The sequence below is a fragment of the Pleurodeles waltl genome, chromosome 6 (genome assembly GCF_031143425.1).
Source record: "Pleurodeles waltl isolate 20211129_DDA chromosome 6, aPleWal1.hap1.20221129, whole genome shotgun sequence".
NCBI classification, from domain to species: Eukaryota; Metazoa; Chordata; class Amphibia; order Caudata; family Salamandridae; genus Pleurodeles; species Pleurodeles waltl.
The window spans coordinates 935,791,030-935,809,281 of NC_090445.1; the positions used below are offsets into that span (position 1 = coordinate 935,791,030).

General features: G+C 46.6%; 1 protein-coding gene across 2 annotated transcripts in view; it reads left to right on the forward strand.

The window, feature by feature from the left end:
• Positions 1-18,252, forward strand: part of DPYSL4 (dihydropyrimidinase like 4) — a 164,647-nt gene that overhangs the window by 15,832 nt on the left and 130,563 nt on the right. For both annotated transcript variants that reach the window (XM_069239749.1, XM_069239750.1), the window contains exon 2: positions 4,216-4,304. In XM_069239749.1, coding sequence (XP_069095850.1) covers positions 4,216-4,304 — 89 coding nt within the window. The remainder of the gene's footprint in view (positions 1-4,215; positions 4,305-18,252) is intronic.

An 18,252-nucleotide genomic window follows, 5' to 3' on the forward strand; every position in this document is an offset into this window, starting at 1 on the left:
CTATTTTAGGTCCACGTATTACTGGACTGGAGCTAGATAGAAATGACAAGTGATACATAAGAAATAGCTATAATGAAACAGTAGTCTTGCTTTTGTAAATATATAGATGCAATAAGACGAACTGAAACTAACAGCATTCAATTGTTATCTGCTAACAATATTATTAGATGCGTAGCCCCTCTCAAACCATCAAGTTCTGTGATGAATACATGCCCAGTCAAACTGATTAAAGGCTAGCTAAATTTATTTGTCCTGCTCAATCAACGCGTACCTGTAGAGAGGTGTCTAACTTAAATATAAAAAAAATAAGCAGTGCTGTAAAAAATTAGGTACATGAAACCAGTCGAGGCAATTTAAGACAAATCTCTACACTCATCACCTTCTTTGAAATCATTCCAGATGAAGTCTGCGAACAAATATAAGGTACTGTATAGAAAGTAGATTTCTTAGATGATGCATAATCCGTCTCCTGCCTCCTGCCAGGAATAGGAACAGTCATCATGTGGATATTAGACAAGGCGCTAGTGCTCAGAAATCTGGGCCACACAACCGCAATTTTATCACTAGACCTGTCAGCAGCCCTCGATAACATGGACCTTTGCGTCCTCCTTACAATACTAAAATAATGGTTTAATATTACAGTATAGGTATGGTCATGGCAAAAATAATTCCTCAGAGAGCACACATGATATGTTACACTTGACAAATCCTGCTCGCAACCCACACTGAAGAATGTGGAGTACCCCAGTTTTCCGTACCGTCTCCTTTAATGTTTAATCCCTACATGCTCCCTTTGGCACATATAATAAAAGAAACAGATTTTAAGCGTGAATTCTATGCAGATGACAGGTAACTACTGTTTGAAAGTAAACACGAAGTTTGCGCCTGTGCTCTATGAACTTCGTCTATCAAAGTGAGATAACAAGTAACCACGGAAACGTCATAATAATCCTTACTTTTACAGTTCTATTGTAATTTATGCCACCTGTGCTTAGGTGATCTGACAACAGCAGAGGCATTGACTCATACTACATTGTAATTGAATGTATGTAGTGCTTACTGCTCCTGATGCGGCATTGCAGCTCTTCGTGGCACATAGAGCGTTGCTCTGCGACCCAGGGTTAGTGTTTAATGTAGTGGTTAGTATGCTTATTCCTGTGTTTTCAGAAGAAACCCTCACATGCATTACCCCAGTGTGTTTGTGGTGGAACCAGAAGGAGGTAGATGCCATCGCTAGTGGGGTGAGGGGTGTTCTTGTTTGTGTGAATCGTTGGTGGAGTGAATAGATAGGGTAGCGGATGCCTAAAACATTAATAAATTGCTAGCAAGTGAAAACCAGTTTGTGAAGAGAAAATGGTTATGGGCTATGCGTGGAGGCTTGGTCAGTTCGCACAAGTACAGACGGAAAAGTAAGCCAGATGACGTGCAGTTTTGTGTAGGATTCGGGCAACGGGGGCAGGGCATGCAGAGAACTATAGGTATTCAATGGTCATAATTCAAAACTCCCTTTTTTCGGCAGTAATGTGGCATGCACGGGAGTGAAGGTTGTTGGATTTGTTGCACTTTGGCTACAAAAAAGACGAGGGTTGTTTGATAGTACTTTTATTTCGCATTTTATTTTACAGTGAAAGGGTGAGAGGAAGATCTATTGGCAGGTAAGATTGACTGAATCTTTGCATAAGATCATGACAAGTTGGCCAAATATTCTGTTGATGTACAGAACAGGCTTTATTTTTGCAATATGTCTAGTTTTTTAGAAGGCAGCTTGTCAATGCGTCCATGATAGCCAGGTTGGGAATAACCAGCTAGTGACCATCCTTTTAAATTCCAGTTGTTTGTCAGTGGCTGTTATTTTTGCAGAGATGGAATTCCATAATTTTGTAGACTATACAGAAGAGGTTGTGCTGCAGGCAATATTCTTTTTGTGAAGTGAAATGATTTATCGCTCAGTAGTTTGCAACGTGAATTTCTTGATCAGGAGATCTTTTTGATTATCATCCAGAGGAGTTCAGGATCTTTATTGTGTATTGCTTTGGCAGTGATGCACAACTGGTTGATTGACATCTTCTTGTGACTAGTGGAGAGCCTTGAAGGTAGAGGGGACATGTCTGTGTGCATGCCTTTAGATGTAAAAGTAATCTTGTGGCTGAGTTCTGAATCCCTGGAATCGTCTCATGGTTTGGAGAGGAATCCCACGAGACAGACCATTGGCTTAATCATGCTTTCTTCAAGTCCTGTGGAAATATTACTATGGTCTGAGAATTATTGATTAAATTGAGTGTTGGTATAGCCACCCATGGATTGGCTTAAAAGTGCATCCAGCTGGTTTGCACTTTAGGGCCCATCCCCAGGGTGATAGAGATGCATGCATTTTTCTGGACTGCTTGTTCAAGGTGGCATCGCCAAGTGGTAACTGTTTCTCTTGTCCCCTAGGTATGATAGAGATGCATACATTTTGGGAATGCTTGTCTAACGTGGCATTTCCAAGTAGTAACTGTTTCACTTGTTTTCTAGATAGGAGTAAAATGTATCTGTTGCTGTGGTGCAGTGAGTTGTCATTTTCTTGCAGAATCCTTGAAAGCTAGGAATAGTTGTTTGACTGCTTTCGGGATTTTTGAATTCTAATAATATTTCATGGCATTCCTTGCCTGGGAATTTGGCGCTGTAGATTCTGCTTGACTAATGTATTTTCTTTGTCTGTTTGATATACAATTAACCTACTGTTCTGCCTAAATAGGTGCATTTTGTCAAGGAGGCTCTTTGATTTCAAGCAGGTGTGCTGACGTGCTGAGATGTGTCCCTTTATCATTCTTAGGTATTCTTCATCAGAGGGATTTCTTTTTCTTTTTGGCATGTTTTGATATTTTTAGATTTTTTTGGGCAAATACCCTGGTCATCCAGTCATGTTGCTTCTTTACAGAGTGCATTCTCTCCAGTTGTGAGTTAATGGTTAGAGGAATTTCAAACCCATCCATTCATTGTAATAATGTCTAGTGGCAGAATATGGTGGCTAAAGTTCAGCCTTCTATGTGGGTCAGCCTGACTGTATGGATTAGGCGTTGAGAGACCAAGCCTGATAAGATGGCATTCCATTGAATGATTTGAGGTTTGTCAAATCAGATGTTTAAGTCAGCGATGGCCCGCACACACAGGAAGAAAGTTCCCTTCACATCAATGCCACCGAGTTTTGTGTTTCAGAAAAAAATCCCACTTTGATTCTTTGTTTCTAAACAGAAAAAAAACTTTGCACCAAGTCACCATGCCATGGTGGTTGGCTTTCATCACACTTTGATAAAAGTGCTTTGGGTGAATAGGAGGGACATTGTTCGTCAAAAGTTCCACGCCAAGCCAGACGAAATTTATTAATTTTGATATTGTGGCATTCACAGTCCACCTTTAAAAGTGATAATTAGGGCTGGGTGAAAGTTTAACAATGTAGGAGTAATCAAAGTAATTTTGGTAATTTCATGTTACTTATGTGACAGGAAATTAACAATCACTCCTGTTCATGTAATTCAAAGTAAATTGGGGCAAAAATGCCTTACAAATGGGCACAAGAACAGAGCTTGAGCAGCTGCTGCTGTTCGTGTTCTGTTGAATTTATGGTATTTTTTTTTGCGCAAAGTGCATCTCCAGGTCCATTTTGGCAAACTGATAGTTTACGCTTCTCCCATGATTCCGCATAATCTCATGTAATTTTGATATAGTCTTGTGTATTCAAGACTACTGCACATTTCACAACTTATGCCCATTTTGTTATGCATCAGCTAAAATATGTATCAGCACTTTCACAATTCTTGCACTGAGGAACATTTAAGGGTGGGATCACGTAAACAGTTTTTGACTGTGTTATTGAGATTTATCAGCCATAGATATGCTAGCAGTGTATTCCTGTCAGCAGTAAATTACAAAGTTCCTGAAGTTAGAACCAGATTTCACCATATAGTGTATTTTTTATTGTTGTCTTAGTAAATGATGTTTTTCACACCAAATTTTACAACAGCTGATAGTTTTCAGTTAAGTAGAACTAAAACGGACAAAAAACTGTGTATGTGATAAGCCCCTACTTGCATCAGTGACGGTATGTGGTATGTTTAATGTGGTGAGCATCATATTTAAAGTTTCTACATCCTGTTTTCCGACTTCATTGGTTATCATTTTATGGGTATGTAGAGAATAAATCAACTAACTTTTTCACAAAACATCTTGTTTTAGAGTGACCGACTGCTGATCAAAGGGGGGAAAATAGTCAATGATGACCAGTCTTTTCTTGCGGATTTATATGTGGAAGATGGGTTAATCAAGTAAGTTCTCTTAACTGAGAATAGTGATTACGTTTTCTAAATGTATAGCTATTAATGCTTAAAATAAAAAATGTCTTTTTTGAAACCCTTCACTATTAATGCTCCCACATATAACCTACATGGAGCTAATAAATTAAGAGGAAAATAGGGAAATGTAGTAATAAAGAATGCTGTCAGAGAAGGGTTGTTAGTAAGTCATCTAGCAAAAATAATCTTTGCATGAGAAAGGCAAGAGAATGCACTCCTGGAAAATATGATTTACATTTTCATCTGTTTGTAATGAAGGACATTATCTGGAACCCCATATTGGTGAACTTAATCATGTAAGTGAGTTTATAAGCAAGTAAAACATTGCTTAAGTTCAGATGCACAATATTGCTGAAAAGCTATTCTTAGACAAATTAGCACACCATATGTGTAGAATATGTTCAGAGAAGCCCGAGCATGGGGATTCACAGATTATCCATTGATGTAGAATGAAACAATGGGAAAAGTATGGAAGCACAGTACAACAAATAAAAAGAAATTAGAAGCAAAACGGTGTTACCACTTGAAGAACAGGTAACTAATATTTGTTGTGTAGTTGAAATCATTCAGTATATGTATGACGTTGCTCCACGCAGGGAAGCAGGATATTAAACCAATATCACTTTAATATTTCAACAATCAATTATATTAATCAAAATCAATTGCCAGAAGAAAGAATTTATCAGAGCTGTCTTGATAGAAAAACATATGGAGATACAACACTGGCATTGTTTTAAAAAATACAGAAGCCATTTCCAATGACAGTCAGACGCTCAGTGGTTTCCGGTTCACCTTTAGGCTCATAACACTGACGTAGGCCAACCTAGAAAGTTTTATTTTTAAAGGCAACTGCTCACATTTTTGATATCGTAGTTCACTTTGATTTTGATGATTAACTTTCTGAGAACGCCAGGCATGATGGGTTAATTATTTTTGACCAACAAATCGTGTTCTGGTACGGGATAACGTTCTGTTTCACGGTTCTTATGTGCTCTAGAATTCACAGTTTGCAGTAGTGGTGAAATGTACCATACATTAAGCCTTTTGCATGTATGCAATTACAGACCACATACAATACTTTATAAAACTATAGAGGAAGATTCTCCAGTGGTTCTGAAATGATTATAGAGCATTTATACCACTTACTCAAAAGCAATTCCAATCCCCGTCTTTCCTCCCAACTTTCCATCTTCTGCCACTCTACACATCTTTGCCTTGATACCCTCCCGTGCCTTTGTATGTTCTTTCTGTCATCAATTCTGCTGATTGCTTGTTCACACTCTCGCGCTCTCTTACTTTATCTCCCTCGCTTTTTTTTTCTTTCTCCACCTCAAAATGCATGTAACATGAAATTAATTTAACAGACAAACAAAATACATTTCCATGTTCAGCAGGTCTATACAATTCATTTTTTTCCATGGCTGTTACCAGTGCCTCCTTTTCACATGCCCTCTGCACTCTTGAACATAAGGAGTGATGTTTCACATGATATCCTTGAACCCTGATGGAACCTGGACCACTATCCCCTCAGGATTAAGAAGTTGCTAAAACCACTTAATCAGTAGGGAATACCTGCATGTGGCCTTTCAATTTCAGATCTAGAGGCACCACTCACCAATTCCCAATCAAACAAATAGGCAGGGATCAAGAGCAGAAAAGAATGTGTCAGATGTTCTCACCTGAGAGTGGTTAAAGTTAGAAATTTTAAAAGGGATAACCCGTCTGTGATTGCATTTTAAGCAAAGTGACCCCTTTCCTTTTTCAGGGATAAGGCTTCTGGTTAGCCTATCCCTGTTCCTATTTCAGTGGTGAAGAGCAACATAGCAGAAGGCTAGTTTACTTGTCCTCATCCCATCCTTTATCCAAACTCCACTCAAGGCTAGCCTGTTATTCCCAATAATGATCAAAGAAATTGTCCACTTTTCTCCCTTTCTTACTTCCTACAAGTGGATCTACCATTCTGAGTTAGGATTCCCGTCAAAAGAAATGTTGTGTTCTGAGTTTATTTTCACAGAAGAATGTGACCCGTGAATGTGGCGAGAAACCCTCACTATGACCAGCATCCCTTCTATGGTGGGGTAGGAATTCAGGAATCTGGTCACCTCACCACCCCCAGGAATTTATGTGTAAAACCTGATGATAATGTGTAAAACACTTAAGCCCATCAAAGCAATGTAATTTGTTTTTTAAGAGAATGTGTTTCAAGAGGGCATTATTAAACAAATAAAAACATATATCAGAAACAGAAGTAATTAAAACCTAAAGTTTCCAGTAGTTTTAGCATACTGATTAACATAAATGCAGAAAATCTGGTTTGTAGTATTTTTCTAAAAGCTATTAGGTAATTAATGTTATCACCCTTGGCACATTTAAAAAAAAGGACAGTTTTAGCCTTCTTTAGAAAGCTGATAATGTTACCACCCTATGTTCTTAAGAACAAGTGAACCAATATTTCTCTCACTCTTGTTCTACATAACTAAAGTGTGCAAAACATGTGTGCAAAAAGAGATGACTTGCCAAACTCACAGTTATGGCAACATGGTAGCACGTTTTTCTACTTAAATAAGACTGAGAAAGTAACAATGACCATACATTTGAACCACAACTACCTCCTCATTAGCTGACTCACAGAATCCCTTTCAGGGGGCCCCTTGGCATGCAGTGTTACTGGGCTCAACTGACGTAGTATAGGCCTTTTACTCTTGATGCCCCTAGGGCCCTCCCTACCATGGAGCCCTCTCAATTGCGCCAAGCACCCAATTTTGCACCTGACTCTCAGTTACAAGCATAGCAAGAGCAGTCAAGGCTCCCAGGGAGAGAAATGTAGATACAGATTAGTGAACATGACTCAAAAGCAACGTGCAATCAGCACACACAATAAATCAATGTCCAGTCAAATAGTTTGTATGAAAGTATTTTAATTCTAATTCTACACAAGCAAAGGCAAACAACATTCATTCAAAAAGCAATAAGATTGTCCCCTTTGAGGTAGGCACACTAGTAGTTGTCAGGCCACTCCCCAGATGCCTAGTTCTCATGTAAAAGGTGTGCTGTTATTCTCCATTCACATGCAGCAACATCCTTGGAATGTAAACTATTAGGCTCTGTTCATGGGGTATCCCCTCTTGGACTAAGTTAGTATGGTGTACTTAGAGTCAAGTGAGGTTGCAAAACTCAAAGGTAGTGTATCCCTCGGGGTTGCTCTGACAAACCTCCCTGTCGGGTTATGCTGGCCTCAAGTTGCCTCTCCTGCGACCCCTCCTGGCATACGGGTCGTGGCTACTTCCAGCACACAGACAGCCATATCAATGCTACACAGTTCCTTGGCACGGCGGCCCCTCCTGGCATATGGAGTCACTAACTTCCACGACCCTGCACACAGGGAGAAGCCTGATCAGTACAGTACTTGTTCTTTGTGCATGGCTTCCCTTCCTGGCAAACAGGCTCACCAAACTCACAATGCTGCACATGGACAACACCTCGATTGATGCGGCACTGCTCCTCAGACTGCACTCAGGAGCCCCACACACCTGGGCTCCCCTCTGGATCTCACTCCCTCCAACACGCTCCTCTCCCTCACAGGTACACCAGTCTTGGTAAACAGGTAGGTACTGGTGCTCCAGATGCCAGGGCAGGTATTCTTGATTTCCCTGGGTAATGTCCCCTCACTGAGCAGGGATACTAACAGACTGTGCCCCTAGTCTTGGTCAAAGGCAGAAGTATTGCAGAGCTTTTCCTCCTCATGCACTCTGCTGGATGCTTGCTAGATAACAAACTTGGGGGTCTGAAACTCCCCTACTTATAGTTCTCTTCCAGGCACCAAATGTGATTTAGGGTCTGGACCTTTGAAGTTTTATGTTGGGGTTCTGCTTCTTTGAAATGGACATCTCTCCCCTTCACCGTTCCTCCTGAAAGATATCTATCACAGCAGGCAGTACTCTGAAGCTGAATAACAAGATTCATGGAAGTGAATAGCAAGATTCATGAAAGTGACCTGAGTTCACACCCAGGTGTCAGCCACAGTGATGTGCACACCAAAAGTTAATCTTGGGCCATCAGCCATACTCTTTATGGTTTTCTTATTAGCCCCTTCTCCCTCTTCTTGAGATGTGTCCAGGCCGCTTTCTTGTGAAATGTCACTGAATCAAAGAGACCTTTAAAATTTACAGGTAGAGCTTGGCTCCTCCTAATTCAGTGCTTGCCCCACCTAGCTTACTGGGATGCAGCAACATACAATTCCATCTGGGGAGATTCAACTACTCCTTATGTTTCCACCAGGCAGACCTGGGCTTTCCAAAATGGAACCAAAGGCTGTCCATCTAATGTATTAGGTCAGGCAATTATGCACTCAGTGTATGTTCACATCACACTCCACTGTCTAGTACTGTTGTGCCCATGTTCCATGCTACTAGCAGCACTCCACATGCAGCACACGCACTCAGTCTGCTCACACTGTTCAGTACTTCTGTACTGCACCAGAGTGTGTCACTTTAAACACAAGTTGCCAGCGCACAGACATTTGTAATGTGCATACTGTTCCACACTGCACCCTGTGTGTAGTGTATACCTTGCATGCTCACATGCATTCAGCACATGTTTTCATCACACATGCACTTCCACATCAACCTAGGGTATGCCAAAGGTGAGGTAAACACACAGCAACAGAACTTTTAAAAAGGTGAATGAGGCTGTAGGCCTCACTCAAGTGACAACCCCTCTTGAACTAACCTCCTGACTTAAGGGCTTCAGCCAGGGGGTTTCGAGATCAGAACTGATGTTACCCTTTAGCGCAGCCCTCACTGATGTTCTGCTGGGGACGTGGTCCAAACTCAGCACAGGGGATCCAGCTCCAAATGACCTTAGTTTCCTCACCCAAACATCCCACCCTGGAGAGCTTGGTGGTCCAGGCCACCGCTTCCCATGGTGCCTTCTTCTCCACTCCCCTGGATAGGGAGCCCAAGAGGCTGGGACAGCTTGGGAAGAAAATGTTTTCTTTCTCCAGCCTGTCATTGAGGTCTGTAAACACCTCGTGCCTATTGGGATGTTTTCCCCATACTTTATGGGATATGGTGACACAGGTGCTGCCACAGGTCACGGAGGCCGTGTGGGACACTCTCTCACAAGCTGTCAAAGATGGGAGAGATGCAGCAAAGTTTACAATAAGATGTGGTTTGTGTAGGAAAGTAGCCTCTTTCTAGTGTGGTTACCCCCTCTGTTGGCCTGTTTGTGAGTGTGTGTAAGTGTGTTTTTACAGTGTCACTGGGATCCTGCTAGCCAGGACCCCAGTGCTCATAGATAAAAACCTATATGTCAGTGTGTATTGCCTGTCTCACTGGGATCCTGCTAGCCAGGACTCCAGTGCTCATAGTTTATGGCCTAATGTGTATGCCTGTGTAGTGCCTAACTGTGTCACTGAGGCTCTCCTAATCAGAACTTCAGTGCTTATGCTCTCTCTGCTTTTAAATTTGCCACTGTAGGCCTGTGACTATATTTACCAATTTCAATTGGCATACTGGACCCCCTTATAAGTCCCTTGTATATGGTACCTAGGTACCCAGGGCATTGGGGTTCCAGGAGATCCATATGGGCTGCAGAATTTATTTTGCTACCCATAGGGAGCTCAGACAAACCCTTGCACAGGCCTGCCATTGCAGCCCGCGTAAAATAACGCACACGTTATTTCACAGCCATTTTCACTGCACTTGAGTAACTTATAAGTCACCTATATGTCTAACCTTCACTTGCTGAAGGTTACGTGCAAAGTTACTAAGTGTGAGGGCACCCTTGCACTAGCAAAGGTGCCCCCCCCATAGTTCAGGGCCATTTCCCCGGACTTTGTGAGTGCGGGACGCCATTACACGCATGCACTACATATAGGTCAATACCTATATGTAGCTTCACAATATGACCATGTAACATGTCCAAGATCATGGAATTGTTCCCCCATTTCAAATCTGGTATGGGGGAGCCAATTCCATGAATCACCGGGGCTCTACAATGGACCCCCAGTACTGCCAAACCAGCTCTCTGAGGCTTACACTGCAGCTACAGCTGCTGCCACCTCACAGACAGGGCTCTGCCGTCCTGGGGTCTAGGCAGCCCAGTCCCAGGAAGGCAGAACAAAATATTTCCTCTGAGAGCAGGGTGTTACACCCTCTCCCTTTGGAAATAGCTGTTACAGGCTGGGGAGGGGTAGCCTCCCCCAGCTTCTGGAAATGCTTTGAGGGGCACAGATGGTGCCCTCCTTGCATAAACCAGTCTACACCAGTTCATGGACCCCTTCTCCCCTGCTATGGCAGGAAACTGGACAAAGGAAAGGGGGGTGACTACTCCCCTGTCCATCACCACCCCAGGGGTGGTGATGCCCAGAGCTCATCCAGTGTGTCGCAGACTTCAGCCATCTTACTTTGCAAAGTGTGGGGGCACTCTGGAGGGCTCTGAGTGTCCAGTGCCAGCGTGTGACGTCAGAGACCCCTCCTGATAGGTCCATACCTGATAAGGCCCTCTTAGGGCTATTTAGGGTCTCTCCTGTGGGTTCTCTTCAGATTCTGCTTGCAAGTTTGCTTCAGGAATCCTCTGCAACAACTTCAGACTCTTCTGACCTCGGATCAACTGCAGCCTGCTCCAAGAAATGCTGTAACTGCAACAAAGTGTCTACAAGAGACACTTTTCTTTAGCAACCTCAGCTCCAAGTTAGCAACTGCAACAGTTTCCATGGTGTGCACGCTCTGGGGACTCCCTGTCTTCATCCTGCACCAGAAGGACCGAAGAAATCTCCTGTGGAATGACGGAGTCACTCCCCTGCTCCAAGCAGACACTTCCAAGACGACGACCAGTACCCTAGGTCTCCTCTCACAGTGAAGAGCGTTCTCCTAAGGACACAGAGGGTAGACATCATCGACATAGACTGTCCTGAGGTCCTGCTGATGCAATTTGAGGGAGGTAAGACCTTGCCTTCCCCGTCTTCTTCGCCTCCTGAGGCCTCTGTGCATTCTTTGCAAAATTCCTTCATGCACAGCCTGGCCCAAGTCCCCAGCACTCCATCCTGCTACGCACAACTCGCTGAGTTGTTCTCCAGCGGCGTGGGACCTTTTTTTATTGTGCTGCATCAACTGCATTTTGCACCTCCTTTGATCCTGGATCCTGTGACTCCTAGGGGTGCTGACTGGTATCCTGAGGGCTCTCTAAAGTGCTGAGAGCCCCCTCTTCCTCCTCACACAGAATTGAGGCTCCCAGGTCCCTCCTGGGTCCATCCAGCGCCATTTTGATGCAAAACGTACTTTTGGTGTAGCCAAGGCTTGTTGGCGACTTCCAACATGAAATCTCGTCTGGAATGATCTTCACGCTGTGGGACATGTTTTGCAGTATGTAGGAACCTTCTGGCATCTTCCTAGGGAGCAATTCTGCAGTCTTCAACTAGCAGTGGACTCTTCTTTTGCACCCTCTTCTGGGTTGGCAGGGGCTCCTGTCCTTCCTGGAACCTCTTTCGACTTCTGGACTTGGTCCCCTTCCTTTGCAGGTCTTTTGGTCCAATAATCCAGCAGTTATTCTCTGCAGACTTGGTTGGCTGCTGCAAAATCCCCAAAACGAGGTGTAGTGTGTACTAAGGAAACATGAAGTATTTTACTCTTGCTTTTCTGGCCTCTGGGTGGGGTAATTTACTTACCTTTACTGTATTCTTACTCTCCCAGCGATTCTGCACACACTACACTTGGCTAGGACGGAATTTGTGATTCACATTCCACTTTTTTAGTATATGGTTTGTGTTGCCTCTAGACCTATTTTCTCCCATTGCTATCTATAGGATTTCCTACTGTTTGCTTTGTTCTATAACTATTTACTTGTCTAATTTTGGTGTCTAGTGTATATGTTGTGTATAATACTTACCTCCAGAAGGAGTATTGTCTCTAAGATATTTTTGGTACTGTGTCACCCCAATACATACCTTTATTTTTGGTAACACTGGGTATTGTCTTTACTTGTGTATAAGCACTGTGCAACTATAAGTGGTATTGCATGAGCTTTGCATGTCTCCTAGTTCAGCATAAGCTGCTCTGCTATAGCTACCTCTGTCAGCCTAAGCTGCTAGAACACTACTACATTCACTAACAAGGGATAACTGGACCTGGTGTAAGGTGTAAGTACCCAAGGTACCCACTACAAACAAGGCCAGCCTCCTACAGTTTGGACATGACTGACTCACTGGGTAGGGCAATTTCATCGACAGTGGCCCTTTGTCACCACACCTGGCTTCGTGCATCTGGCTTTTTGGGAGATGTATAGGAAAACCTTAAGGACATGCCATTCGATGGCTTGCGCCTATTTGGTGAAAAGGCAGATTCGGCGCTAGAGCGCTTCAAGGATTCTCGGACTATGGCCAGGACCTCGGGCCTCTCAGTGCCTCCTCACCAGCAGTCTGCCTTTTACCCCTTTTGAGGCTTCGGAAGAGGTGGGGTACCACGCCATCCACAGACCAGCCACTGTCCTCCGTCAGGTCAACATCCTGTGCAAGGATGAGGTTGTGGTAGCTTCATGCCAGTGGGTCTGGCCATAAGTCATCCACCACCCAGCCTCCCTCCTCCACACCACACAAGCCCCCCTAGTATGATTCTACAAGACCACAGGCGTCCAGTTGGAGGGAGGTTTGAATTTCATCTCCCTCACTGGTGATCCATAACATCGGACTAGTGGGTCTTGCAGATCATACAGAACGGCTATTCCCTCCCCTTCCAGTCTTTCCCTTCCTCTATGCCTCCATTAAAAGAACGGCTGATGGAGGATCACATAATCTTGCTCCACGAGGAATTTACCACTCCCTTGTCCAAGGGAGCTATAGAAAGGGCCCCAATGTCAGAAGTAGGCAGTGGTTGTTATTCCCGTTACTTTCTGATTCCCAAAAAGAACAAGGGTCTTCGCCCTGTTCTGGATTTATGGAACGTCACTCTCTTATTCAAAAAAGGAGAAATTCAAGATGCTCACTCTTGCTCATGTCTTATCTGCCCTAGACCAAGGAGTCTAAATGGTAGCCCTGGTCTTGCAGGATACATATTTTCACGCCCCCATCCTGTCTAACCAGAGGTGTTACTTGTGGTTCAAGGTGAGCCAAGAGCACTTTCAGTTTACGTGCTTCCCTTCAGTCTCACCAGTGCCCCTTAGGTGTTCACAAAAGTGATGGCAGTGGTAGGAGCTCATCTGTGCAGGTTAGGGATTTCAGTCCTCCCCTACTTCCATGCCTGGCTGTTGAAGGCTCCTACGCCCCAGGCTCTCGTCACCCACCCACCGGGCTTGACCTCCTGAGCAGCAAGTCCAGGATATTCAGGTTATGATACCAATGTTTCTGTCTCTGTTCTGGATTTCTGTGAGACATACTCTGAGGATATTGGGCCACATGGTCTCCTGCATCCTGTTAGTCAAGCATCTCAGATGACAAATGAGGGCTCTACAGTGGGACCTGAAGTTCCAATAGGCACTGTGTCAGAGAAATCTCACTGACACAGTTCAGATCTCGGAGTGAACTGCAAAAGATCTGCAGTGGTGGTTAGTGAACTGCTATTGGGTCAGAGGCAGACTCCTCTCCCTTCCCTAACCAGATTTCACAGTAGTGACAGATGCTTCACTTCTAGGATGGGGTGGCCATCTGGGAGAGGTGGAGATCAGAGATCTCTGGTCTCCAGTGGAATCCTACTCCATATCAATTTACTGGCTCTCCAGGCAATCAGACTGGCATTGAAAACATTTCTTCCGATTTTGAAAGGGAAGATAGTGCAGGTGTTCATGGACAACACTACCGCAATGTGGTACTGCAAAAAGCAGGGCAGGGTGGAATCGTGGACCCTTTCTCAAGAGGCACTGCGACTCTGGACATTACTGGAAGGGCAGGGCATAACCCCGGTTGTTGAACACCTGGCAGGTTCTCGGAACGCCAGAGCAGGCAAACTCAGCCATCGATGCCTAGTGGATCATGAGTGGTGACTCCACCCAGAGGTGGCGCAAGGACTCTTTCAGCAGTAGGGAGAGCCTCGGTTAGATCTGTTCACCTCTGTAGAGAACGCGCAATGTTAGCAGTATTCTGCGTTGGAGTTTCCAAAGCGGCAATCACTCAGCAACTCTTTTCATCGCGAGTGGAGTTCAGGCCTCCTGTACGCCTTTATGCCCATACCACTTCTGCCCAGAGTTCTCAAGAAGATCGAGAATGGATGGGCCCAAGTAATCCTAGTGGCTCCAGATTGGGCACAGAGAGTCTTCTTCCCGAGCTTCTGAAAATGAACATTGATCCTCTGATCACTCTGCCCCTTCGGGAGGATCTTCTGTCGCAACAGCAGGGGAAGGTTCTCCACCTGAACCTGTCAACTCTGCATCTGCATGCGTGGAGATTGAGCGGCAACGGTTGACAGCCTTTGGGTTTCCTTCTAAAATCTGTAAAGATATTTTGGCAGCCAGGCATCACTCCACTAAAATGGTATACGCCTGCCGTTGGAAACACTTTGGGGATCATTACAACCCTGGCGGACGGTGTTAAAGCTGCGGTAATACCGCAAACAGGCCGGCGGACAATAAAAGGGAATTATGACCGTGGTGGAAACCGCCAACATAGACAGCCACTTTAACACTCCGACCGCCACGGCGGTACAGACAAGCAGCGCAGCGGTCACCGCCAACAGACAAGCGGAAGACAATGTACCGCCCACAGTATCACAACCCGCCAATCCGCCACCTTTTCCGGGGCGGATTCACCGTGGATAAAAACGTGACAGAAACAGCTTTTGCAATGGGAAAACGCTCACCCCAACACACTCCACGAGGAAGGAGGCCACCATGGAGCCCGAACTACAAATACTCCCTGTGCTTGTCTTCCTGCTCCTCTACGAACACCAGCAACGTAGGCGCCGAAGACAACAGTGAGTACTGCACCTACGACATAGGGGAGGGGGGAGGCAAAAGTCAGGGACACACACACGCAACACCCCCACCCCCAACCCGACCCTCACCCACTACAACACACACACCAATGCATTTCCAAACAGAACAGGAACAACCCACAACCCCCCCGGTAGAATGCAAAGACAAAAGGAAATCAGTTCAAGCATTGTAATGTATCAAAATACAGTAACCAAATATACACAGATATATATAAACATTCGAAAATCATACATCACGATTAGTACTGCAGGTATGCACATATCAATGTCCGTGGACCACTGGGCCCACAATGCATGGGCGAGGCCCACACTAGATACCTGTCCACAAACGAAGAGAACACTGCAGGGGCATCAGATAGAAATACAACAGGCACCTCAGGGGCAAGGGAAGGGGGGGCACCTCAGCCGGATTACAGCACCACGCCAGATCCACGAAGGGGCTCCATGCCCATTGATGTATCCTGGGGAGTGCAAAGCCACAGTCTCTCAAGTCTCTACAGTGGGTGGGTTGCCCACTGTACCATCCTGGGGAGTGCAAAGCCACAGTCTCTCAAGTCACTCCAGTGGGTTGTTTGCCCACTGCTTTATCCTGGGGAGTGCAAAGCCACAGTCTCTCAAGTCTCTACAGTGGGTGGTTTGCCCACTGTACCATCCTGGGAGTGCAAAGCCACATTATCTCAAGTCACTCCACTGGGTGGGTTGCCCACTGCTTTATCCTGGGGAGTGCAAAGCCATAGTCTCTCAAGTCTCTACAGTGGGTGGTTTGCCCACTGCTTTATCCTGGGGAGTGCAAAGCCACAGTCTCTCAAGTCACTCCAGTGGGTGGTTTGCCCACTGCTTTATCCCGGGGAGTGCAAAGCCACAGTCTCTCAAGTCTCTACAGTGGGTGGTTTGCCCACTGTACCATCCTGGGGAGTGCAAAGCCACAGTCTCTGAAGTCACTGCAGTGGGTGGGTTGCCCACTGCTTTATCCTGGGGAGTGCAAAGCCACAGTCTCTCAAGTCTCTACAGTGGGTGGTTTGCCCACTGCTTTATCCTGGGGAGTGCAAAGCCACAGTCTCTCAAGTGGATAACAGTCTCCACTGGTTCTGGAGGGGGACTGGTGCCCAGAGTGCTTCATCCTGTGAAGGACAGACAGAGTGGATGCAGGTCTCCACTGGTTCTGGAGGGGGACTGGTGCCCAGAGTGCTTCATCCTGTGAAGGACAGACAGAGTGGATGCAAGTCTCCACTGGTTCTGGAGGGGGACTGGTGCCCAGAGTGCTTCATCCTGTGCAGGACAGACAGACTGGATGCAGGTCTCCACTGGTTCTGGAGGGGGAATGGTGCCCAGAGTGCATCACGCTCCCCGTGACGGTCCCAGTTCCGTCACTGTCCCAGCTGCACATGGGCTAACGATGCTTGATTTGGCGGTCTTTGCCCTGTTCAGCGGTCTTCACCATGGCGGTCTTTGCCCTGTTCAGCGGTGCTTGCCTTTGCTGTCTCTGACCTGTTCAGCGGTGCTTTGCCATGGCGGTCTTTGCCCTGTTCAGCGGTCTTCACCATGCCGGTCTTTGCCCTGTTCAGCGGTCTTCACCATGGCGGTCTTTGCCCTGTTCAGCGGTGCTTGCCTTTGCTGTCTCTGACCTGTGCAGCGGTGTGTGGCATGACAGTCCCTCAGAGCCCAGTGGGGCTGTGGCTGCCGGGGCCCTCCAGGTCACAGACTCTGGCGGTGGTCTCCAGACCAGTGACGATAGTGGTGCCCTCCAGGGCACTGACTCTGGCGGTGGTCTCCGGACCAGTGACGACAGTGCTGCCCTCCAGGGCACTGACTCTGGCAGTGGTCGCCGGACCAGTGACGATACTGCTGCCCTCCAGGGCACTGACTCTGGCGGTGGTCTCTGGACCAGTGACGACAGTGCTGCCCTCCAGGGCACTGACTCTGGCGGTGGTCTCCGGACCAGTGACGATACTGCTGCCCTCCAGGGCACTGACTCTGGCGGTGGTCTCCGGACCAGTGACGACAGATAGTGGTGCCCTCCAGGGCACTGACTCTGGCGGTGGTCTCCGGACCAGTGACGATACTGTTGCCCTCCAGGGCACTGACTCTGGCGGTGGTCTCCGGACCATTGACGATACTGCTGCCCTCCAGGGCACTGACTCTGGCGGTGGTCTCCGGACCAGTGACGACAGTGCTGGCAGTGGCGTCCCGGCCGGTGGGGAGGATGGCGGCCTTCTCCGCCGTGCTGCTCTTACCAGACTTTGGAGACTTCTTCTGCCCCTTCACCACCTTGGGAGGAGTCACAGCTGACTCAGCACTCCCCCCGGGACCCTTGTGAGCTGTTTTGCCGGCAGGAGTCTTCACCCTCTCCCGTCGGCCACTTTCCAACTTAAGGTGCTTTACAGGGGGTGGACGGGCAGTGTTTTGGCTCCGTGTCACACCGGCTGCCCTGGTGGCCGGTGCACTCCACACACCTTTAACACGCACCACTGGTACCGGACTTTTTTTGGCTGAGGTGCTACTACGGGACCTATGAATTGGAGGGGTGGGGGTGGTGGGAAAGAGGTCAACGTTGCTGAGGAAGAGTTTCTGACGAACACTGGGATGGGTAGCTGGAGGGGGTCTGGAAGTGGAGGAAGAGGTGGGTGTAGGAGGTGTAACTTTAGGTGATTTGGGTGCAGGTGCAGGTACTGGAGGCTGTCGTGAGGTGGATGGATGTTGGGTGTGTGGGTGCCCGCGTTTGTGTACTTTGGGAGGGGGCGTCACAGACACACTGGGAGTGGACACAGGGGACGTGTAAATGGTAGTGGGGGTGGTGAGTGCAGGTGAGCGGGGTGTGGTGCTGGGTGTTCTGGTGCGAGTCCTAGTGCCTGTAGATGTAGTGCATGCAGGTGAGAGTGTAGACGACACTGGGAGGGAGGAGGGAGACGACGAGGAGGGGGACACAGTGGAGGCAGTGGATGTTGCTGTGTCTGTATGTGGGTGATGCTTGTGTGAGTGCCTGTGGGATGTGTGGTGCCTAT